Source organism: Manis javanica, chromosome 3 (genome assembly GCF_040802235.1).
Source record: "Manis javanica isolate MJ-LG chromosome 3, MJ_LKY, whole genome shotgun sequence".
Classification (NCBI taxonomy): domain Eukaryota; kingdom Metazoa; phylum Chordata; class Mammalia; order Pholidota; family Manidae; genus Manis; species Manis javanica.
Window position 1 is genome coordinate 72003171 of NC_133158.1, and position 25149 is coordinate 72028319.

Here is a 25149-nt window from a genome sequence, read left to right on the forward strand (position 1 = left end):
AGGAATCATATGATACACTAGATCTGTACGTTATATTCTCTAAAGTGCATATTATGATTGTGTGGTAAGTGCTGAATGAACACTCAAAGAATAAGCAGTTAGTGATTTACGTTTACCTTGAAATTCCCACCACACCTGGAGTGTGTGCAGCATGCTGACTGTGCTCACAGGCACTTACCCAAGGACAGAGTCTTCCTTTGGCTTTGTCTTCTTGAACTTCTTGCTCCCACTAGTCCCACTCTGGTTAAATGTCCAGCTTTCTTCATTCCAACAACCTTCATGATCAGAGGAGTTTCCTTTTCCTGAGCTTCGTTTCCCTAAGGGAATTCAAGAAAGAGCATGCTTTCTGTATTAGGATGGGAGGGAAATCATCTTAGTTGCTTCACAAGTGACCTCTCGACCCCTTTGCATCATTTGCAGGATGCTATTTGCAACTATTTCAGAGTCCTCACAGTGATTCATGATGAACCACTCTTTTACAGAACATGCAAAAAAGTGACTTACAGACTCAGAGATGAGTTGTCTTGTCATAACACAACAGCTCCTGGGAGACTCCAGAGATGAACTACTACTGGTTTTTTGACCAGAGAATCAACCTAAGACGTGGGAGTCCTTTGCCCATAGGCACTATTAATTCTAACTTCTGCAGGATTTACTGGAATGGCGTCCCTGGAGAGCTATGTACTCCCAAGAATCTTCATTCAAGGCTTGTTAGATTTCTTATTCATACATCACTAAGCTGCAATTTTGCTTGGCAAAAGGTAGTACCCTCGTCAGATGCTATATTTTAAGACAGATGAATTTATATGAAAGACTCTATGGAATAAAGTTATGCACATTAACTGGTTTCTGGATACTGCTATGTTTTAAAGAGCCCTTCACTTCAATTATAGTTTTTATTACCTAATGGAAAGAGCAAGATGTTATTTGCTTTTGGAGCCTACACATCAAAATTCTGCCAAACATATCTGCTTGATTCAGGAAACTCCATCCATTAGTTTTAAAAACCAGACTAAGAGCTCCCAATATGCAATACTCATCCTTCAAAACAAGCAGTCAGTTCATATTAGTACAAAAAAAGGTTTTGCATTACTTTGAACACACACATCCTGAGAACCACATAGAAAATGAATACAAACTCTCTTAATAGTGCTAGAAAACATGTAAGAAAAGGGACAAATGTTTATCATCTATAAACCATAAAAAACCACAAAGACCTAAAATACTACTTCGATACTAAATAGTTCTTTATGGTGGGGCTCTCTTCAACAGGGCTAAACAAGAAATCTACAAGGTTTCAATGATCTTTTCAGATTTGTTGAAGTCACTTACCTCTGTCAACATTAGCTCGCAGAGAAGTGAGCATGCCTTCAGACACCAGAGTTTTATAAAGAGCACCTTTGCAAGACCTCTCAGATTTCCGGGAGCCACAAGTTTCTATTTTTCTGTGACAGTCACTGTCCTCAGGTTTGGCCTGTCCCGACAGGCTGGGTAGTAATGCATCCTCTGTGGGTGTCAATGGTTCTACTTTGCTACCCTCTGACACCTCACCAGAAATGTTCTTGCTGGCAGAAATACTAATGAAATCTGGAGGTCTTGACTCTTTGGTGGTATCTGAGGATTTCTCCTTGGAGATTTTCTTTTCTCTTGATTTCACCTTTTTCTTTGGCGGCTTGGCATCCAATGTGCTTCCCTTGCCACTTGAGGATGTGCGGACCTTCTTGCGAGGGCTTTCTCCAAGTCTCTCAATGCCCCAGTCTCCCTTTGCGACAGCTTCAATGGTGTATATGACGCTCTCGATGTCAGACTCTGATGACTGCCTCTTTTTACAAGTCTTCTTCGGTGTGGATTTATCATTCCCATGTCGATCTATTTTGCTTTTCTTCTTCTTCTTTTTTAACTTTTCTGGTTTGTTTAATGCTGTGGGATCCTCAATGATCATAATTCCATGAGGATGGCACATGTGATCCTTTCTACTGGGAACATCACTTATAATTATCTTGCTACTGGCAGAATAAGAAAAATCAGGGAAGTGACTAAATTTTTGATCTTCCTCTAGTTCTTCCTTTTTAATTTCTTTGGGATCTTCCATTTCTAAATCCATTACATCATCCATTTGAAGCTCCTCAAAATTTCTTAATTCCTTAGAATCTCTCATATTTTCCTTAGCTGGTTTTTCAAATTCTGCCTCCTTCTGTAATCTGGCTTCATCTGTTCTTGCCATTTTTATTTCTCTTTCTTCATTTTCCTTCTCCAGTTCTTTAATTCGTCCACCATCTGATTCTTTTACCTTCATTAGCTTTGATTCTTCTATTTTTACCCCCTCCGATGCCAAGCACATCTGAACAGTTAAAGCAAAAAGGAGAGAACAATAAAAAAAAATCACTATTCTATACTTGAAATTAGCTTAAACTTTTCAATTATGTTACTTTAAAAAAAAATTTTAATTCTGCAATAATCAGTCCACTTCTGTCAAAGTAACTTAAATGATTCAAATTAGTAAAAGTCTTTATTTAGGTATTATAGTAAATTCATTGAACTCTAGATAAGCATATATATCCAAATTCTAATTTTCCTGCTTCATCAGAAGCTTTTCCTGTAAAAACAAGATTTAGTAGAAGCAGGATGGCAATAAGAGTTGAAAGACCCAAGTCTGAGTCTTAGCTTTGCTACTTGATAATTCTGTGATTTAGAATGAATCATTTCACTCACTCCTTTGTTGCTTTTGTAAAATAAGATAATAGTTGTCTCGGTTGTGAGGATATAATTATGGCAACACTGTGTTCAGATGTTTGCTTTTTCTTTTTTCTTGGGAAAAAGAGGAAAACAGCAACAACTTCCACCCTACCTACTTGAAATTAGAAATAACAAGGTGATTGATTATACAACTACAGAGGGTTTGGCTGGTGAACAAAACATTACAGGTCCACAGATCCTGACAGATAATTTGAAGATCACAAAAAGGCTGAAAACTAAGTGGTAGTATTTTTTTTTTCCCCTGAACTCATCTGGTAGCAAAATTGATCTGATCTGGCATTACTCGGCTGCAAATTCTGACCAGAACTAAAGTGAAACTGCTTAACATCTTAATTTATCTCACTTAATGTGACTATTCATATGCATTTGCTAACAGAATTTTCATGCATTTGCATATGCACTTAGGAAATTAACAACATAGTTTAAGATAACACATACAGTATCATTTTCCTTAAATCTGAAAAATTCTGAGTATCAGAATTCATCTGGCAGTAACTTCATTATGTTTTTAAACTTTCAAAATTTCATACACAGACCATTAATGGAGAAACCTGGCTATTCTCCTCTCAGCTTGCAGGTAACTGAAAAGTTCCACCTTAAGCTATTTTCTAGAAGGGGAAATTGGAGCTTATTTTAAAATTCATTTTCAATACCTGGGTTTTCATTTATTAACATTTCCTTCAAGGCTCCTAAGTGCCAGGCACCATGGAGGACACTTCAGATACAAAGATCTGATAAGGACCCCTCTCTCTGCCTTTGAGGAACTCATCACTATGCTAACAACACTGATTAGGTCCAGGACAGCCCAAGGATACTTAACCATCACTCATATTATCTATTTTATATTATTAGCAACTTAGAGGAAAAAGAGTATTGGGGCTTGCTGAGCCCCAAGAATCAAGCACATGAGTAGGAAAATGATTCACTTTTTTTTAAAATAGCCATTTTATCAAAAGGCAAATTGTCAGAGATGGTTAACATCTGTAAAATAGATAATAGAGTCAATTAAATATCAGTTGCTCTTTTACCTAATTTTTTTCCTTTAGTACTTTCAATGCATCTCAGATCTTTCTGTGAGAATTATGTTATGATTAGTAAGAAACTGGAGAGGGGGTGGGGAAGCCACAGTGCAAGTTTTTAAAAAAATGAACATGACAGGAGTGCTCAGCCCTTCAGATCATTGACAGGGAAGATCTGAAACATGGGTTCACAACGGAGCTGTCTTTTTCAGGACATCATTTAATATAACCTTTAGAGCTGAGAAACTACTTATGAAGACTGAGAATAGCCCTTTATTTAAACCTAACCAGAAATAAGATCAAAGCAAAATATTATCTTAGATAATTTCAAAACACATACAGTCATCCTTCCCTGCAAGTTTTACTCTCACTGGAGAATTTGCTGTATTTGTATCAATTTTGAAATAACTTTTATTTTCCTTTCTCAATTATCCTAGCCCTTCATGAACAGCTAAGCTTATGTGGGGAGAGAGACTACACTAGCTCTGGAAAAAAGGCAAGAAAGGCATCCTCAAGGTAAATTTTATGGCATCCTCAAGGTAAATTTTATGGTTTCTCAGCCAGTCTCACTCTGGTGGCCTTTACTAAGTCATTGCAGGGACCTTTACCATGCAGGTGCTGGTTTTTATGGTGGTAAGCCAACAGTTTGCATTTGCACAGGTTCATTTTAGCAAACCTAATAATACTTTGCAAACACTAATATCTGCTTCAATATATTTCAAAATGATTCTCCTCATCACCCCTGATAGGATTCTACAGCTAGGAATGATATGGAACAAAAGCAGACATTCACTCTGGAGACATATTCTAGGAAATAGCATAATATTTCTTGTCAATGTAATTACACCAAGCACTAGTCATGCTTTACTTCCTTTGTTTCAGGCTCTTACAACTTTTTTCCCCTCCAGAAATAGAGTATGTTAATCCTAAAATATGAGAAAAACAATTATATTGCTAGAAGTGAAACTATAAAAATAAGACAAATAACTCAAATCAAAACTATAAATCACAAATCCCACTAACCAAAACCGTGTACAAACACAAATCATACTTTTGGAGTTGGGTATCCCTCTAGAGGTTATCTAATTTACCCTTCTTCCCCATGTAGGAATTCATTACTACAATATTCCTAAGACTTAACAATCCAGCTTTTTGTACAAAGACAGTGACTACAGTAGTTGTTTGAAAATTTTAAAATATTAAGCAAAAATCTATCATCCTAACTGTCTTAGTTGTTCCCTGAAACCACATAAAGGAATCCACTCTTTCCCTGTGACATTAAAATCCTGGAAAGTAGACTTTATGTTCCCATAAGTCTCTTCTGACATCATGTCCCAGTTCCCTGAACTGCTCACTATATGCAAGGGCTTCCTGGCCTTCCAGAGGCTGGGTCCCTCCTGTCTAGATGCGGTGTGGTGTTCTGAAGGGAGAAGTGGGTGTTCCTGCAGTAAGCTGGGTTTGTTATAAGCTGGGTTTGTGACCAAGCACCACAGCTTGCTTGCCTAAAGCCACACAGTGAGCTGGGGAGTTTAGACTTACACCCATGCAGGGAAATAAAGGCTGGGAAATGGGGAACAGCATGTCCTCCACTGGGGAGCTACGAGGCAAAAGTGAACAAACGTGTGCGAGCACAACTTGTAAACATAAAGCTTTACAAGGTGAGGAACATGGAGGCTTCAGTTTGGTGGTATCTTTCTTAGATTAGGTTCCTAGTCTTTCTGTAATACTCTAGAGAAGTGGAACTATTAGTCAATTGACAGGGACACTAATCTTTTATTAGGGCCCAAAGATGAATCCCCCTTTTCTAAAAACAACAATAACAGCAACGAAAAATAGGTAACACTCTGGCTTGTACTGGGCTCCAAGTCCATTAAAATCCTGGATTTCTTTACCCACATAATATGCTGGGAAGAAGTTTGGTCTCCCCCCTTCCACATTCCTATAATTAACTTTTTGTACCTAGGTATAAGAGTTTCCATTTTTCTTTATAAAGTTTATGATTTCAAACTTTGAATTAAATTACATTCCAAGCTTTGTGTTACAACACATTTGATAAAACTGCTTTTTATGTCTTTGCCCAAATCTTTGGTAATAATGTTGAATAGGACATGGCCAAGGACACAGCCTTTTGGCAGACTTCTAGAGCCCTTTCATCAGGCTGATTTGAACATTAATGAACTTCATCAATTTAAGAATGTTTCATAATCCAGTCTAAATCCCTCCTACCACATTTTGTTCTTGAGGACATCACGAGATTGTCTGTTGGAAGTCTTGCTGAAATCTGGATACAGTATGCCAACAGCATTATCCTGGTATATTTAATAACCATACCAAATAGAAAATGAAAAAGGCTTGTCCAACAGTCAGGGTCTAACTGGGAAAATAGGAACAACTAAAGCATATCTAGCAGAGGGGATTTAATGCAGGGAATAGGTCATGAAGAACTGAGACAGCCAAACAGGAGGTGGTGAGGCAACCAGGGACTAGCAGCAGCAGGAAGTCACAGCATGGCCAGAAGGGAAAATGGAGCCGTTAGAGGCCTATCTGGAGGGAGCTGAATATATGGAAGAGATGCTGCCTTGGGTTATCTCCCTTCCCGATACATCCTGGACTCTTTTCCTCCCAACCCCTAATTTCTCACCAGTGTCTTCCACTGGCTGAACCCAGCTGTAATCCAAGGAACACCAGGACCCCAGAAAAGGCAGTCTGCAGCCATCTGGGATATAAGCCAGCACACAGGGCAGACAGACTCTGGGAAAGCACATTTGACAATGACCTTTATCAGGAACAGTTCAATAATTCCCAGTTTTTATCTTTTCTGTGAGTTCAAACATATTATTAGAAATAATTTTCAAAGGTGTCTAGCAATTAGTGGTCTATATTTCTACATTACATAAATAGAACCTGGGAATACCTATGGATGTAATTAGTAATTCTTAGAAGATGCTATCACTTTTAGTTATGAACCAATTCTATATTGTGAGGCAGTTTCAAAAGTCAGAGATGCTAGAGCCAGATTATCTAGGACTGCAGACTGGCTCTGCCACCGATTAGCTCATTTACTTTAACCCCTTCTGTGCCTCAGTTTTCTAATCTATAAAACGTGGATATTAATATTATTTGCCTTAAAAATACTGTGAGGCTCAATGAGTTGCACAGGTACAGCACTTAAAATAGTGCCTAGTACAGAGCAATAATAATTTATTGTGACAACCATCCCTCTAGCATCTTATGACATACAGAATAAATGTTGGATATTATTATTAGTAGTAACATTCCTAATGACATCATTAATAGCACATCATTGCCCTGGTAGACTAACTGCTTTACCTCATTTTTCATTCCATTCTAGGGTTGAATCATTCTATAGTTGGTAAAAAAAAATACAACAAAATCAGATTCAGGAAGATTTAAAATCAGCTATCCCTCAAGAAGCAACTCTATTAAACATGTAATTAAACTCAGTTCTACTTCTGGGAACAAGTGTACTCATTTACATCTACTTTTGGGTGCAAATATGAACACTTTAGTGAGACTTACAGAAGTGCACACAAACTACATTATGTACGTATGCACAGACATGCACACAGATAAGCACACAGCAGACACAGAAGAATATAAATCAAAGTTAACTCTAGTGAATAAAACTGCATTGTAGGAAGCACAGAATTAATATCTGTTATTAATTAATCAGGTTGCCCTTAATAGAGGGTGAGTTGTTAATTAGGCCTTAGAACATGCTTTAGTAAATGACAAATTATTATTCTATTATTATTTTAAATTGAACAATAACCTTGTTTAAAAGTGAGAATGTAAAATCATCTGCAGGACACCTGGATGTAATTCCCATGGCTGTATTCAAAGAAGTTAAAATGTTAATGTTTTAAATCAAATGCTTGTCATAAATATTTGATATCTATTATGAATTCCCTCAGGTGCTACTCTATTTCTTATAACTGTAACTCAAGGGGCACAAAATATATCCTGTTCACCTTTGTATTCTCCTTCAAGAATATCCTAGAACCTTTTAAAAGGAAGGCATTCAACAGGTAACTCTGTCAAATTGAATCGTTCACTAGTTCCAAGGTAATTTATGGTCTAAAATACATCCTGATTCACCCCAAGAAAGAATTACTTGATGAGTCTATAAAACCAATACTAATTACGACCATATTAGTGCCCAGCCCAGACCAGCAATTGTGCTGTCCTTAGTTATGTTTCCCAAGAGCACCACTGAAAATTAATCATCAGTATTTTAATTTTACCTCTGACAAGTGAAACTACACTGAGGTTTCTCACTGTTTTGTGCAGTCAAGAATAGCCTGACAGTGACGTGCTGGAAGAAATGTCACTGGTTCCAAAAGAAAAACAAAAACATTATGTTGTAACCTAGATTCGAAGGATGTGTATGCTGAATGGATGTATAAAAAATTATCCTCTTCAAAATGATTACAAAGAAAAAATTCAATAGGAATACTGAAGGGGTGAGATAAAATGGGCAGTGGAATGATTATTGTTTAATGCTCCTGGGTTCAAGGAGGTCATAATTTTCAGTTTAGGTAAGACCACGCCTTAGACTCATGGTTTGTTACTGGGGACTTGCTAAAAAGACATAAGAAATATATGCTACGTCAAGCTTTTATTTCTTTGAATCAAAGACATTTTAAAATGTATTTTTGGCAAATGTTAAGATATTGATCCATTTCTTTAATGTATTATTCTTTAAAAGATTTAGTGAAATGAACAGTGGAAAATAATTAATCGTTTGTATTAGGTAAGAAGTAAAACCACAGAAGATGCCCTTTAACAAAGAAATAGGTAAGCAGTTCCTCAATGTACCATATTATTTCACTGTTAATTTGTCTTTCACTGTCTATCATAAAGGAGCTGGCTAGATTAAAAACAAGGCAGGGTGAAAACAGACCCACTGACACTAATAAGAGTTTCAATTTCAAAATCTCTGCTTTTTACTGCTGAACAAATGTTTTGCAGACAAGGTATATTTACAACCATTTTGTAGTGGCTTATTATCTGCCAAAACAATGTAGACGTAACTCTGGGATGGCATTTAGCACTCTTTTTCAAGATGTGCATTTCTCCTATAATTAAATAAAACCAGAATGGTTTTGCCATAAAAATATACTGGCTGATGGTTTCAGAGAAGAAAGAATAGCATTACTGCTAAGAAATTTCAATTTTCTTATTATAAAAGATAACTGGTCACAGAATAGTGGTCTAAGCATCTCTCAACACTAAAATCTTAATTAGTTTTTTATTAATTAATTTAATATGCCTTAATTAGGCATATTAAATAGTTTTGTTTGGTTTGCTGAAACGATTGGGCCAGGTGAAATGGTGGTTTATTATGTTTCATTTTACTTGCTATTTCTTCAGAAACTATATCACTTCTGAAGACTCCGATGGGGTCAGGGTGGCCTTTGCTTTGTAAGGTAATTGACTAAAGTATCCCTCAAAGGTATTAAAGAAAGTCATTAGGTGCATTTCTATATTTAGTCCCCACACAAATAGGTTGGTGCAACTGGAAATAAGATGCAAAGATTTAGGAGTTCTCTGAAAATGACTTACAATTCTGCACAGAAAGGTAAGGAAACACACCACTTTCAAATAAAAGACCCCTTCAAATGCAGGTATTGGGACTCAGTTATATGATGGCAGCATAGGAGGAGCTGAGGCAGAGCCACAAATCGCCCTTCTGGGCTTCAAGGGGTTATAACAGGATGGAAGGGATAACGCACTTCAACAACAGATGAGGACATAACAGAAAACATAAATGGAGTCATACCACAATCAAATACCACCTCTAATTGGTAATGGTAGGGAATGCTAATGTGATTGGAGGGATGGGATTTCCTACTTTTTCAATGTGGTACGTAATGTCTATAATCTTATCATAATTCAGCTTTTCTTAAAGTGAGCCATTATTTTCCTAAAATTTAATTTTTACAGATCCTAGAATTAATTCCTCTTTACCTATCTATTTGATCTTAATTATAAGTGATTTTTATAAGTTACGGTGTAAGAAAAATTAGGGAGTTGAGGCCGGTGAAAATGTGTTCATTTTTTAAAAATAGGGTTAATGACAACTTTTCCAATTCCCTTGGGCCCACCAGATGCATAACCTTGCCTTTTTACGTATGAGTGTATCTGCAGAAATTCAATTTCACTTTAACACATAACCAGTTTCATAAATGGTGGTAAAAAAGGACAACTGGCAGTGAGTACCACAGACCAAATCCAGCAATCCTGTGGTGACCTTTTTTTTAACCTTTCTTTCTTCTGTGCTCAGAGGAACAGAGATCTCTGCTTTCCAAACATAACTATTTATCTAGCTGGCAATCCCCTCTCTTGTTGCCTCTCTTGGTACTGGACTCTTCCTTGACCTATACCCCATCGGCATCTTTGATCTCTCCTTGTCTACTGGTAGGGCTTCTTCTTGTTCACAAATATCCAGGCTTCCTGAAGGAGGGCTTCAAGATCAGGGCCAAAGTTCTGGAAGTCATCCTGCTCCCGCACCCTCAGCTTCAGAGCTGGAGTTGTCTCTGGCTCCCCTTTGCTTTGCCTCTCACATTGACTCAGTCATCAAATCCAGCTGACTCCCCTGCAACCTTGTGGTGTCTGTTTCTGCCTCCTGTTCCCACTGCCAGCTCCCCTAGCCCTGGTTCTTGTCTTCTCACACCTGGATGTCTGTGGAGGCTTCTGCTCTGTTCTCGCACAGCTGCCCGGGAGTCTCTCCAAGTGCTGCTTTGGCACTGCATACCCCACCCCAAAGCTTCAATCACTCCTCATTATCTTCAAGTACAAATTTCTTAGCTTCACACTAAACACATTTCCAATTCTGAACTGCAGCCACACCTGCCTTCCCCTTCCATCAATCCTCCAGCACAGCCCTCCCCTCCTGCCAGTCTGATTACTCGTTGTCATCCACCTGTCCCACATTTGCCTGCCCCTCTCGCTTTGCTGAGTCACCCCTTGCTCTCCATCTAATTATGCCTAAGTCACAGCCTCCACTGTGTAAGGGTGGTTAGGTATAAAAGAGAGGTGGACAAGGGAGGGTGGAAGATGGCAATGAATGTTGGCCTCAAAGTTAGGACTCAGCAGGGAAACGGGAGGACAGTGGCACTTGCACAGCAAATACCTCTTAAGGGGACAGCCAAGTACCAGCTCTGACCAATTGTTCTCTTGCAGGAAGGCTGGCCCAGTGACTCCAGACTCTCCAAATTTTTATGAAAAGTCAGAAATACATATTTATTTGAAATCAATAATTTAAAAATATTAGCCAGCTGTCGGGAAGTTGGGGTTCCTATGTCCAGGATCCTCACTGAATTTAAGTCACCTGATGATGTAACTGGCCTGTTGCTAGGCTTACCGGTTCCACACCTTTAGGCAATAAGCTATTATTGTACTAAATAGAGAGCTGGGCCAGGTGCTCTGGGTGGAAGCAGAGATGCTAGTGCTCGACCCTACCGCCAGGAGAACAAGCCTGGTAATAAACCCTTTCACCCCAAAGAACCTTCCGCTGTCAATTTCTTTGGTCACATTGAATCCATAGCGAATTGCCTGGGGCTGAAACCCAGTGGCAAGACAATTGGCAAAGTCAGCAGGGTTTGTTGGTGACCAAGGAAAAAGACAGACTGCCTATGGGAGGGGAGCTTCAGTGGGCTGCCCCTGTGAATGGGGAGACAATGGATTGTCCCCCAATGGGTATGTGGTCTGAGGTGGCTTTTCTCCTAGAGGAACAGGCCCCACCCCAGGACTGGAGGCAAGTGGAGGTGATACCTGAGGCAGTAGGGGTGGCCCTTGGTACAGTAAGTAGGCTTTTAAGAAACAGAGTGCCTGTGAGGCAGCAGGGATTGTGGGTTGGCTGCTTCTCACAGTATTAAAAAAAACATCTACAGAAGAGAAGGACATGCTCCTGAAAAAGATCCAAGAAATGGTGGCATGAGAATGCAAGCTGCAAACCTCTGTGGATTCCCTGAAGAAGGAAATGGCATTGATGTGAGAGGAGGGAGCACAAGAACACTGGCAGCAAGGTGCCATTGAAGAGGTAAAAGATTCCTTACAGAATGAGATGGCAGCACTGCCAGGTGCTCTGAAGGAGGAAAAGGCCATCAAAGAAAAAGACGAACTCCTGAGGGAAGCACAGGCAGAGGTGGCATGAGAACACCAGCTGCAAAGGATTGAGGTGAAGGTAAGAGAGCTGCTGAAGACTGAGCTAGCATTGCTGTGAGGCACTGTAGAAAAGGTAAAGGTTGTAGCAGAGGAGGCACTCGGGGGAGAGGAGGGAGAAAGGTGCCATCAGCCCTGGAAATGGAGGAGCTAGGAAGGATGAAGGGGTGGTGCTGGACGCACTGACCCCTCCTGTACTGAAAGCATGTGTGGATAAAATGAGAGTTCATGTGGCCAGGATTCTCACCAGGCTGTCGTTGACTAGCTCACTGCACACCTGTGGGCAATACATGGCTGTTGACTCTATAAAAAGAGCTCCACCCAGGGCTCTGGGCGCAACATGGTTGCAGGGCTGCAAGGCTGCAGGAGAGCAGAGAAGCTGGAGTGGTGGCAGTGCCGAGGACAGAGGCCCAGAGGACAGCTGTGCAGGATGACTGTGCAGAGAGGTCCAGAGGATGACTATGTGGACAGAGGGGCCCAGAGGCAGAGACTGGCTTGCTGCATGCAGACTCGCTCTGAGTGAATGGTATTCTAGTGACTAACCTGCCACCTGGAAATAAACTTCGGTATAACCCTTTCACCTCAAGAACGTTTTGCTGTCAATTTCTCTGGTCACACTAAATCCATAGCAAACTTCCCCGGGGCTGAAACCCATTGGCAAGACAGCACACCCAGTGGTTGTAAAGAAAATAAAGACCCAGCAGCTGAAAGTTCCCCAAGGAGAGGAGCAGCCCCCTCCCCAGGTTGTGGAGCACTCTATGCTCTGCCCCTATATTCAGGCTGAGCTGATGGATTTGGGCTCCTGGTTTAGGCAGAAGCCCTCGAAGTCAATATTAGTTTGGCTCCTGTGTCTGTTAGACTTAGGGGTGGATGGAATTGTTCTGTCAGGATCAGAGATGGGAAACCTGGCTTTCCTGACAGTGCAGCCCGCCTTGAGGCAGCGATTACAAAATGCACATCAGACCCCAGGGAGTCACTCCCTCCTGGATTGGCTTATATGGCGTGTGGCCCAATCACGGTGATATACCACCCTCTCCTGTTAGATGGCAGATGTATGCTGAGCTCCAACAGGTGTTATGAGAGCTAGGCATAAGGAATGACGTCTATAGTCCAGCTAACTATGGCCCAGATGAAGAGATTCTCACTACTGGGATGAGAAATATTGTGGTTCAAATGGCTCCCACATCCCTCTTTGGGTCTTTAGTGGCCATTGTTTCCCCCCACTTAGGGCATCCCATAAGCGAGGTGACACGTATAGTAGCAGACTTAGGAGAGGCTGAAGCAATGAGAACACAGAAAGAAAGAAAGAAGGTCTGCTACTCACAGGAAGAATTTAAAGGGCCCCATGGAGGTTACGAGGACCCAGATGTGGGTTGATTTAAAACGGGCAGGAGCAGATGGAAGAAAATTAGATGGGAAGTCAAATAGGATCTTCCTAGAGCTATGGCAACAACTGAAACCAGAGCAGCAGTTTCAGCCATTAAGACCAAAGAGGCAGAGGTCAGAGACAGAGAAAGAAGTCTGGCCTGTTTGTTTGCAAGACTTCCTGCTGGAGAGCGAGCCAACCTCAGTTGAGCCCACACAGGAAGATGACTGGAGAACATGGTTTGACTGAGGGGAAGGTCATGGTATCTGCCCTGAGGGACCAGGGGGGATGGTAGGCTGCATGTTGAAATAGCTATCCATTCATCCCCAGTGAACATACAATGTATCCTGGCTCCAGTGGACACAGGGGCTGAATATTCACTGATTCATGGTAACCCTGAGCAGTTCCCCAGGACCCCCACTATCATAGATGGATACAGGAGTAAGGCTGAGTGAAAAAAGCCCAAATCCCTTTGGGAATAAGGCATCTATTCCCAAAAGAGTATACTGTGTATATATCTCCTATCCCTGAGTATATTTTGGAGATTGATATCCTGCAGGATCTATGGTTGCAGACCACTGCAGGTGAGTTTAGACAGAGGATACATGTGGTGAAGGCAGCTCTGAGGGGACATGCTGGCACTCGCCCATAGCTTTGCCTGTGCTTCAGCAAGTGACTAATACCAAACAATACAAACTGCCTGGAGGGCATAAAGAGATTTGATAAACTCTCCAGGAGCTGGAAAAGGTGAATATTATAAAGCCCACCCATAGTCCTTTTAATTCCCCAGTGTAGCCAGTAGAAGAGCCAGATAGCTCCTGGCATATGACTATGGATTACAGAGAACTGAATAAAGTCATACCCCCTATGCATGCTGCTGTCCCCTCTATTGCAGGCTTGATGGATACCCTCGGCCATTAACTAGGAACATACCATTATGTGGTAGATCTTGCTAATGCCTTCTTTTTCATTGACATTGAACAGGAAAGTGAGGAACACTTTGCTTCATGTGGGAAGGACAGCAATGTACTTTCACCAGCCTTCCACAGGAATACCTCCACAGCCCCACTTGGCTACATGAGAGAAACTGCCAATGGTGTGGCTGTACCATTATACTGATAATGTCATGCTCATGTCCAATTCTCTTTCAGATCTGGAAGGTGCAGCACCTAGACTGCTGCAACATCTACAGGAGAAAGGATGGGCTGTGAACAGTAACAAGTTTCAGGGACCTTGTTTGTCTGTCAAATTACTGGGGGTCGTCTGGTTGGGTAATACCAAAATTACACCAGAAGCAGTTATAGAGAAAGTCCAGGCCTTTCCTACTCCTACAAGTGTAGCACTGCTACATGAATTTTTGGGTCTTCTAGGCTACTGGAGTGTTTATCCCACACTTGGCAGAAATTCTGAAGCCCTTATACTAGCTGGTATGAAAGGGCATCAGGTGGGACTGGGACGAGACATGTGCATCTGCCTTTACTACAGCAAAACGGGCAGTCAAGGCCGTGCAGGCCTTGAGTGTGATAGACCCATCAAGGCCCTGTGAGCTGGATGTTCATGTGACTGAAGACGGGTTATGGCTGGAGTCTCTGGCAGCAGCTTGAACAAATTGGTCAACATATACGATTCTGGTCTCTGGAAAGGGGCAGAGGTACGATACGCTTTGATAGAAAAACAACTGGCTGCCATATATTATGCCTTACTGGCTACAGAACCCATCACTTGGAATGGCCCCAATAAAGGTAATAACCACCTATCCCATCTTGGGGTGAGTATGAGACTGGACCCAAAAGCCAAGGAATGGTGTGGCACAAACGCCCACACTGGCCAAGTGGGGTGCTTGCTTACAGCAGCGTAGTGCCCTCTCTAGCAGCTCCTTGAGTGAAGAAGTCCAACTCTTACTGGGGCTGGTGACATATACTAGTGAAAAGCAGGAAGAAGTTGCTTTTGAACCATTAGTAGCAGAGAGTCGCTATTGGGAGGGAAAAGCCCCTATTCCCAAAGAAGCATGGTACACAGACAGCTCCAGCTGTGAGCAGCCCCCAAAATGGAGGGCTGTAGCTTTCCATCCTAAGATGGAGACAATATGGATAGAAGATGGTGAGAGAAAGAGCAGCCAATGGGCAGAGTTGCAGGCCGTATGGCTTGTGATCAGCCAGGAGCCCTCCCCTAGAGTTGTCTGCACTAACAGCTGGGCTGTCTATTGGGGCTTGACCCTGTGGCTACCAACCTGGTACCATGCCAACTGGCTGGTTGGTCACCAACCCCTCTGGGGGCAAGAATTGTGGAAAGACTTATAGGCCTGTGGTCAGACTAAAATAATTACAGTATACCATGTAACAGGTCATTTGCCACTGGCACCCCCAGGAAATGATGAAGCAGATAATGTGGCCTGGATATGTTGATTAGAAGGAAAGCCTGCCTCTGATGTAGCCCAATGGTTACATTAGTGTTTGTTGCATGCAGGGCAAAAGAGAATGTGGGCTGTAGCCCATCAGTGGGGCTTGCCTTTGACCTTTGAAGAAGTTAGTAGAGCCCAGCAGGAGTGTGTCGTGTACTCCAAAAGGGACTTACACCGAGTTCCACAGCAACATGGGACAATAGCTGAGGGGCCGATACCCCTCGTCAGGTGGCAGATAGACTATATTGGGCCTCTATCTGTGTCAGAAAGATATCAGTATGCCATGACTTGTGTAGACACAGCTACTGGACTTCTGGTTGCTTTTCCTACCCATTGTGCAGACCAGCAGATGACCAAAAGAGGCCTGGAGCATCTTTTTGCCACCTATGGCCAACCACAGGTAACTGAGAGTGATCAGGGCACCCATTTTACTAGATATACACTGCAAGAATGGGTGCAACAGATGGGAATCAAATGGAAGTTTCATGTGCCATACAACCCTACCGCAGCAGGCATGATACAGAGGCTCAATGGCTTGTTAAAATCCGGACTAAAGTCAGATACCAACAGTCTGCAGGGATGGTCAGTCCGCTTATGGACCATGCTACGGTGTTTGAACAAGAGACCCCAAAAGGGAGCCCTGAGCCCCGCAGACATGTTAACACATATGGCTGCCTCCCCTATACAACTGTAAAGTACAAACCAAGAAAGAATCACTGAAGCCGAGGTTTGGCCACCAGAATAACATCTTGCTGCCAGTACCAACTGCACTGAACCCTAGAGACTCCATTGAGTGGACATGGCCTTGGACCTTTTGACACATGGGCCAACAATGGCTGGCTCTCCTGGCACTTTGGGGACAAGGCCTAGAAGCTGGCCTCCTGTATATTCCTGAAATAACAGCAGAGCGGCCGCCAAAGGTCACAGTAGTATATCCTGAATGGCCAGAAGGTAGGATCATCTTACTGGGGAGTTTTGTTTTATCCTTATGGCCAGTGCATGTACCTCCAGTAGCACTATATATAGACTCTTCAGTAACCCCCACAGGAAAAGGAGTAAAATATGGTATACCAGACCTGGAAGGGACCCCCCTTCCTGCTATAGTTCTTTCACAGGACCACTCTCTTGAATGCATCCTACCTGAAGGACAAGATTTGCCTATGTTGGTGTCATTAAAACATGTATCTCATCGCCCCTCAGGTCTTTGTGGATTGGGAACTTCCTCTGGCTTGAGGAGTATTATAATTTTTGTCACCCGTATCAAAATCTTGTTGTATCTTAATTTTTGTTATTATCTCTAAGTTGTTGTTATCCTCTGTTGCTGTTGTGGAATATGGTTACAGTGTTCCAGCTTTCTTGCACAGGGCCCACTGTAGAAGAATGAAAGCATGTAGATTGTAAGGTGAGAATCCTGGAGGAATGGAGTGTGGGGAAGTTGGGGTTCCTATGGCCAGGATCCTCACTGAACTTAAACCACCTGATGAAGTAACTGGCCTGTTGCTAGGCTACTGCTTCCACACCGTTAGGCAATAAGCTATTATTACACTACATAGAGAGCTTGGCCCAGTACTCTGGGTGGAGCCAGAGACGCTAGTGCTCAACCTACTGCCGGGAGAACAAGCTGGGTAATAAACCCTTTCACCCCAAAGAACATTCTACTATCAATTTCTTTGGTCACATTGATTCCATAGCAAACTTGCCCGGGGCTGAAACCCAGTGGCAAGACACCACCCATTCAAATGTAAAATATAAAACAGGTCAACAAATAATGAGCCAAACAAAGTTCTCCGCAAACTGGATGTGGCCCAAAGGCTACCTAGTGTCCACCTCTGTTCCTGAATATCCAGTTCTTCAAGAACTACCTCCATATTCTGCCCCCTGTGCTTGGGACCTGGTTGCATTAATTTCTCCTGTTTCTCCTTTTGCACATTCACATTGTGCATCACTAAGCACTTGGTGCCACTTCATTTCAGTGTGTAGTTCCCTGTGAAACCACTTGCGGTATTTATTTCTTATCACTTAACTTTTCATATTTTATGTCTCTGCTACTAGAGAAGAAGTTCTTAGAGGACAGGATAATTTCTCGTCCTGATTTCCTACAGTCTTCATTGTAGCTTCCAAAGTATATTCACAAACAGGCAGTTATTTAAGGGTGTAAGATGTATTTTGGCATTTTCAAAAAGTACAGACACTTTTTTAAAAGAAAATATCAGCCCCAGTTCTTTGACAGCAGTCTTGAGCAATCTGTCATCTTATTCAGCTATATACATATGTGTAGGAGTGAGCTGTCTTCCATAGAGACTTCTAGAATATACAAACTCCTCTAACAAGCAACTTGCACAGTCTTTTTCATTCATCTAAAACAAAGCAACAGAACAGCCCAGTATTGAAGAGCCTGGGCTGTGGAGACAGACTGCCTGGGCTTCTCCACAGGTGCTAATACTTCCTGTCCACATGGCCTTAGGCAACTCATGAAATCCCTCTGCCCTTTGTTTCCTAATGTGTAAAAGAAGAATGATAACAGTACCTTCCTCAGGGGACAGGTGTGAGAATTTAATGAGTATATATTACCTACTCAGAAAACTGCCTAGCACATAGTAGATAATAAATGTCTATCATCATTACCTTAGGTTAGATATAAAACGTAGTTTCTGCTATTTTAAATTTATAATCTATTTTAAAGAACACTTAATATTATTTCAGAAAAATTATAAGTAAAACAAATAGTAATATTTTTAGCCTTAAGTTCCAGCCCCCAGAAGCACTGTAAACACTGGAACCCTACCTGGAGGTAAATGTTCCTATACCATTGATCTTAGAAGGAGGTTCACAGGTTATCTTGTAATAAAAATATTTGCATGTCCATATACAGGTAGCCGCACTGTTATTGGCATGGAATAACTCTCAATAATCATTATTTGTTAGAACAGATGAATAACCTGTTACCTATTCTACTAGGCATTTTTGGTACCAGAGACCTTTAAGTATAGAATCTTTTTGCTAGAATGTGAAGGTAAAGATGTCTCTGTGTGTCCTCCAACTACAGTAACTATACGACATAATCATCTCCAGGGGCATGCTTGGCCGCTTTGCTGTTTTTTATATGACCTGACCCAACTAATTTCAAAATGAAAGGAAAAACAATGAATTACAGTACCTGCACCAATCAAGTAACAATTAACTGAACAGTATGAACCTCATGAAAGTCTGGACATAAAAACAATTGTGTATTTTTCTCAATTTCCTGACCTCAGCAGCACTATGCCAAATTTCCCTTCCTAGCTGGACTATATTCCTAAAAAATACTTGGAATGGATTCCAGAATTTTCAGGTCACTTCCAGCTATTAAAAATCCACCCAGTTTAAGATTCCAATCAAAAGCATGAATTAAGGCCTTCCCAAGGCATCTCCTGGCCCCAGGGTCCTGGGAATGGGAAGGGGTCCTTAAAATGCCAAAAGAGAGTATGGGTGATCCAAATCTCTTTGTGTCTTCTGCCAAACTCCTCCAATTTTCTTTTTGCTTGTCTAAGTGGGCATAGGGTACAGTAATAAAGATATGCCTATAATACTTCTTGCTTCTCACCCAGGAGACATTTCTGGTAAGCAATCCCAGTCTTTAGGAAGTACCCTCATTCACTCCTCCTCCCATGTCAGCTCAGAGGAATGAAGCTGGGGAAGGGTGGCTGGTTATTTCTTGCATTGGTTCCTGGCCCTTCCTTCACAAGGACCGAAGCCTCGGGTTTACAAGATAGAAGAAGCAATGGTGGAGGTAAACCTAACTGCCTAAGGTTATATCTTCTTTTTGTCTGTTCCTACTAACAATACAGAAGACTGAATGACTTTGTCAGGGGATGCCAGGAGCAAAGGTGATAGACAAAATATTTAATAGGCAGGGATGCCAAAAATCCGAAGGGATATAGTCCTAGGGCTGGACGGGGCCCTGTGGGCCCCTTGCTAGGCTCTCCAGTTGCTGGAAAGGATCAAGGGAGCCCAGGGATGCTGGCAGAGTTGCTGCAAGAGTACTCAGGGGGTTTGAGTTATGGTCTTTTTTACTAATAATAGCAAGTGTTTTCGTATTTTAGTACCAGGACAGCTGTACTGCTACAAACCAGCTGAACACCACTTCTGCTTGTGAACGCTTGACAGGGTCCTAACCAAAGCCATCTTTATTGCGTATTTCTTGATGTGAGAGACTGTCTCAGGCCTGTCCTCTTCATGACTGTCCCATGTGCCTGTTCAAGCTGAACTACTTTCTATTGTCTACTTGACCCATGGGAAACTCCACACATCTTTACAATGCCCAACAGAGAATACAGCAGGCTGTTTCAAGTTTCTCTCTCCTGCCAATTTTCTCCAGTTCTCTTTTTGACTGGGCAGATAGGTGAAGGGCACACAGCAATAAATCTATGTTTAAAATATTTCTTGCTCCTCCCAAAGAATGGGAAGACAAACCAATCTTTAACAGGGGTTCTCTTAGCACTACCTTCACTTTGGCTGGCAGGGGGGCAAGGGTAAAGAATGGAGAGGACTTCCTTTCCTCCTCAGCCAAAATATTCCAGATGAAACACTAGTCTACGCTATCTCCCATCCACTGACTTGGAGGTTGGGGTGGAGATGGGAGAAGAAATCCGTGGCATAGTATATGGGAGAGTAGCTGGGTTAGGCCACCTTTTTATTAATTCCCAGAAAAAGATGTGGCCCAAAGTAAAGGTGGCTTTTTGGGGGCTTTTCCTTTAGAATGTGTGAATTTAAAATTGTTCCTTCAGATTTTGGACAACAGCACCAATTCTGTGGAATAGGAAAAATCCTCCTCAATATCCTGTTATGCTTATATAAAATGGCACCCAAAATAATTAAGTATTACATTTTGTTCAAGGAAACTGAACATCAAATACACATGGAATAAAAAAAATTGAGAAAGCATATTTCTACTGGTGATTATGTGAAGATGCTGATTAATCCATTGTGCACATATTTATGTTTAATTAAAACTGGAAAGGATTTAAGATGTTATTCTAAAACACAGTCTATTAGCATTATGGCATCATATTCATGTGGTACAAATAATAATGTGAGAAGATTTTCTTGGTAAATTATTTTTTAGAGACCCTGCTTCATCAAAAGCATACAGTTTTAACTCAGATGTTATAAGAAACTAAATCTGAGTATAAGCTGATTTGCTATAATTGGAATAGGCTTATTGCAGTCATTTTACCCCTTAAATTACGATACCAGCATTCAAACATCTGTTAAACCATAGCATCTGTTTCATATTTGGAATGCATCCCTACAAATTAGAAGAATGTTCTTTTTAATGAGCTCTGATTTAATAGGGAATCCTTTTTTTTTCCTATGACTGTTGTACCAAAGAAAGAAAATTAGAAGATAAAATCATCCCTTGAGCACCCTCCACAGCAAACCACCTCTGAGGTCCAGACATTTCTAAAACAAAACTGTTTACTTAATAAAGATATATTAATATTAAAAGTTGGTTTGGTTTACAATTTAGTGTTGTGCTGTGTATTCTATTTATATGTTTATATGTATGTGTACATACCTACATGCACACAAATACATAACCAAGAAATGCAGAGAAAGCCACATATTCCTATTTTTCAAGAAAAAAATCACTTCTTTCAAATAAATTATCTTGCACATCTATTTCATCTTGAAGATACTAGCTAAACTCATGGCCTCATAGTCCCTCTGTTTACAACTTTTAACTCCAACAGCACACGGCTAGATACTTACCACTGCAGTTCTATTTGAAGTAATACTTTGCCACTGATTCACCCAGTTCTTTTAAAAAAGATTCCCTGTAGTTGTCATGAATTTTTAAATCACTTATAGCCCTCTATTTGGTCTCAATGTCTTACCCAAGAAGCATGTCAGCTGAATGTCAGACAAGAAAGGGTTAGTTTGGACAATGTTTATGTATTTCTTTACTTTTCAGGCCTCTGCATGTTTATTTCTAATTTGGATCTAGCTAGACTTTAGAAGCTTAATTTAAAGATATTTAAAACTCCTAAATTTTTCTGAATAAGCTACCATAAAATTTAGGAAGTGACAGGTCATCCCGTTAAGTTCAATAAACTACAAGGGATTTATAAAAGAACTGTATCACTCACAGACAAACTCAGAAGGAACTCACTGAAAGGAAGCCAGAAAAATAAAGAAAAAGTTTAATATAATAGATTTTTGGTCACCCATTTTGTACCTCCTAATTTGTCTCTCCTAATTTGTCTCACCAAAAGAGAACATTACTACTGTAGTGTCCTGATGCTGAAGACATTTCTTCCACATATTCCTGTAAGGCAGAGCAGTCATAGGTAGGCAGAGAAAGCCAGTGCTCCTACCCACCCTAGCAACAACTGCTTCTGGAATGTTCCTCCCCAACCCATCCCTCACCAAATGAGGGCTCTGTCCCTCCCAGGCTTTATGAAAGCACATTTTCTACTTTCCCAAAGGAACAGTAGCATTTTATACCCATGTCACATCAAATGGTGCAACTGATAAATGGTATAAACCAGATTTTAGAATATGTCATTAGAGTTCTTCACTTAGAAAAAAAAAATTAAAACATCAACCACCTGGTTTAAAAGTAGTGCCTTCTAGGGATTTACAGATGTTGTAAGAGAATCACAGGAGAGGAAAATGCCCTAAGTCATTCTTCTGGGTTCAGGCTGGACTTATTTAACCAATCTAAGAGAGACAAAAACTGACCTTATTTTAAATTACTACCTGTGGAACAGATTTTGCTATTTCTGTGGATAACTTTTTTCAATGCCTAATAACTTTTAATAGCAAAACTCCCTGATTCCTAAATTAAAGGTTAACCCTCTCACTGGTGAAAATTAGATACAACATACTTTCTGGTCACAGGTGAGATGGAATAGCTTAAGGAATACTGTTATGATTAACATTTTTGTGACTTCCACTGCTGCAGATCTTATCTCAATACATTCTTAGACACTTGCCTCTGCCAACTGAAAGAGTGCAGATTTCCCACAGCGTTTCACAGGTTCAGCACCACCCAACTGCGAGGTGTTTGAAGATATCTATATTGAAAACAATTCACATAAAGAATATTAATTGGGGTATCAGAATCTTTGCTTTCCATTCATATGCATTCAGGAACTTTCCTTAGTGTATGAGAACATCATTGCTCCCAAGTACCAAATAACTTTAAATGTGTCATGCTTGTAATTATAATTTTGAAACCAAAATTAGTAAAATAATATCAGAAATGGTAACAAAAACAGATGTGCCTTAGGTGGCTGTTTAATGGCAAAAGCTTTATCATATATACTCCAGTCTCAAATTTAACTCTTTAATCTTAAAATTAGACATGCATTTCTATATAATGCCAATAAAGGAGATTTAGAATAATTTTGTATTTACCAAACCAATTAGATCATTTTTAAAAAGAAATATATTTAGCATCTTTGTGGAAAGATAGCATCCAGTCAGTTAATATTTTTTGAGAATCCAATAAAAATGTTGTAGGCAATAAGACTGGAGCTGGGGAAGCTAATAATCTTATATAGAACACTGGCCCTGGCTTTGTGAGAATGCTCTAAAGTGCACACAAAGATTGACACTGAAGACCACAAATCTAAATAAGTTGTAGAGTTAAGGAGCTATGTTGTAGTACATTAACATACATACAACATTACATTGCATATGCCTCTGAAAATCTGGCTCAACAGCAGCTGGACACTGATAATTATGAACAGAACTGTCCTTTCTCTTTTTTATATGAAAACTTCATCTTTAGTTTCTAGCCTAACTCAGTAAACAACTGAGAAGGACGTTACATTAAGGATCTTTACAAAGTATTCTGGAGAAATTTTGTCGTCATTAGAACAGAACCTATGGTCTAAGCTTTTTAAATACTATGTGATTCTGAGTTTTTTCTCAGTTTAAGCCAGAAGTAATTCTCAGTTGAGTTTAGAAGGTAATCCTGCCTTGTGACTACATCCTTACAGGTGACCCAAGTCCCACAGCAGCGGAAGCGGTCAGTCTAGGAGAGACTTGGTACTTGCCAGTACTACATGCTGAGTAAGAGGCCTTTATGGATGCAAATACTCAGTAAGCTATCTGGGCCATTCAGAAAGGTCTAGTTTGAGAAAGATTTAAGGCCTTTTCTTTCTAGACACTATCATTGTTTAGAGTCCTTTCCTATTCATCCCAATCATTTACTTTTTCTTTAGAAGATCAACTTAGAGGGCTCAACCTTTCTGAAGTTTGGAATATTTCCCTCTGGCTGAATTTTTTGATATATGTCATTTCTACTTTTTCTAGACAAGTTGAATTCAATTACTTACTTTATCACTAGGCTAAAGAAACAAACACACTGATAAATCACTAACTCTCGATGACATGAGGGAATGTAGTACTGATCATAAAAGCCAGTCTCTTGAACTAAGGTTGTACGAGAGCAAAGGACATGGCTTTTGTGTGGGGCAGACACACCTTCATTACTTTTTGCTGTGTGGGCTTCAGCAAATAGTTAAGATGTTGAACTTCATTTATATCTTCAAAACAGAAACAATAATACCTGCCCTGTATTACTCTTGTGAATTAGATTTTATGTTACTGAAGAGTGTGACACAATACTGAAATCATACTGTGTTCTCAATAATGGTGTAATTATTAGTAGTAAGAATTAATCATTATTAACACTGACAGACTCTTTTAGTACAATTCCAAAAATTAGTTACAGACTGAAACTGGAATGAAATTAGGAATTGAAATACCAGAGGATAACTATTAAATAATTTATAGAATATTAAATTTGTCACATAATCATTTGATGCCCTCAAGAGATACTAAAGGACAAGGTAGAAAGTGCTGCCCGACACAGCCCGTGACACTGTTCTTAGTTCTCCACTGGCTCCCTCTGCTGTCACTTCTGTTGTTGTAGGTTTATGTTCAGTAACTATTTGCTCACTACCATATAACCTGTGCCTGAAGCAGTGCATGGCACACCAAGGGGCTGAATGAAGGAATTCTGACTGCACAGGTGCATTATCTGCTATCTGAGTTAATGTACATCTGTCTGAGTTGAGGCCTGAGAATGGTTCCCTGCCTTTCAAAAGGAACTCCCACCTATGTTTAGTAGCACTATTTTCCTCGTCACCTTTGGGAGAGCTTTTACCTATCAGCAGGTATAGGGCAGTATTTTAAGTGCTCAAGGCTGCTGGGAGCCTGATTTCCAAAGGAGAATGTGTGGGGAAGTATCAACAAATTTTAGTGGTCCAAAATATCCAGTATCACCTGGCAATAAAATTTTCATAGAATGACTTAGTATTGAGATATGCTTTCTAAAACTGCCTTTTGACTTCTTAAATTTTTCGGGGTGGGAAGTTGGAAAACTGGACATATGTTAATGTCTGTGGCTGAGCTTTATCTTGATT

General features: G+C 40.5%; 1 protein-coding gene across 16 annotated transcripts in view; it reads right to left on the reverse strand.

The window, feature by feature from the left end:
• Window positions 1-25149, reverse strand: part of BBX (BBX high mobility group box domain containing) — a 269123-nt gene that overhangs the window by 37250 nt on the left and 206724 nt on the right. For all 16 annotated transcript variants that reach the window (XM_036998685.2, XM_073231706.1, XM_036998682.2 and 13 more), the window contains 3 exons: window positions 22708-22788; window positions 1333-2341; window positions 179-317 (listed from right to left, as the gene is read on the reverse strand). In XM_036998685.2, coding sequence (XP_036854580.2) covers window positions 179-317; window positions 1333-2341; window positions 22708-22788 — 1229 coding nt within the window. The remainder of the gene's footprint in view (window positions 1-178; window positions 318-1332; window positions 2342-22707; window positions 22789-25149) is intronic.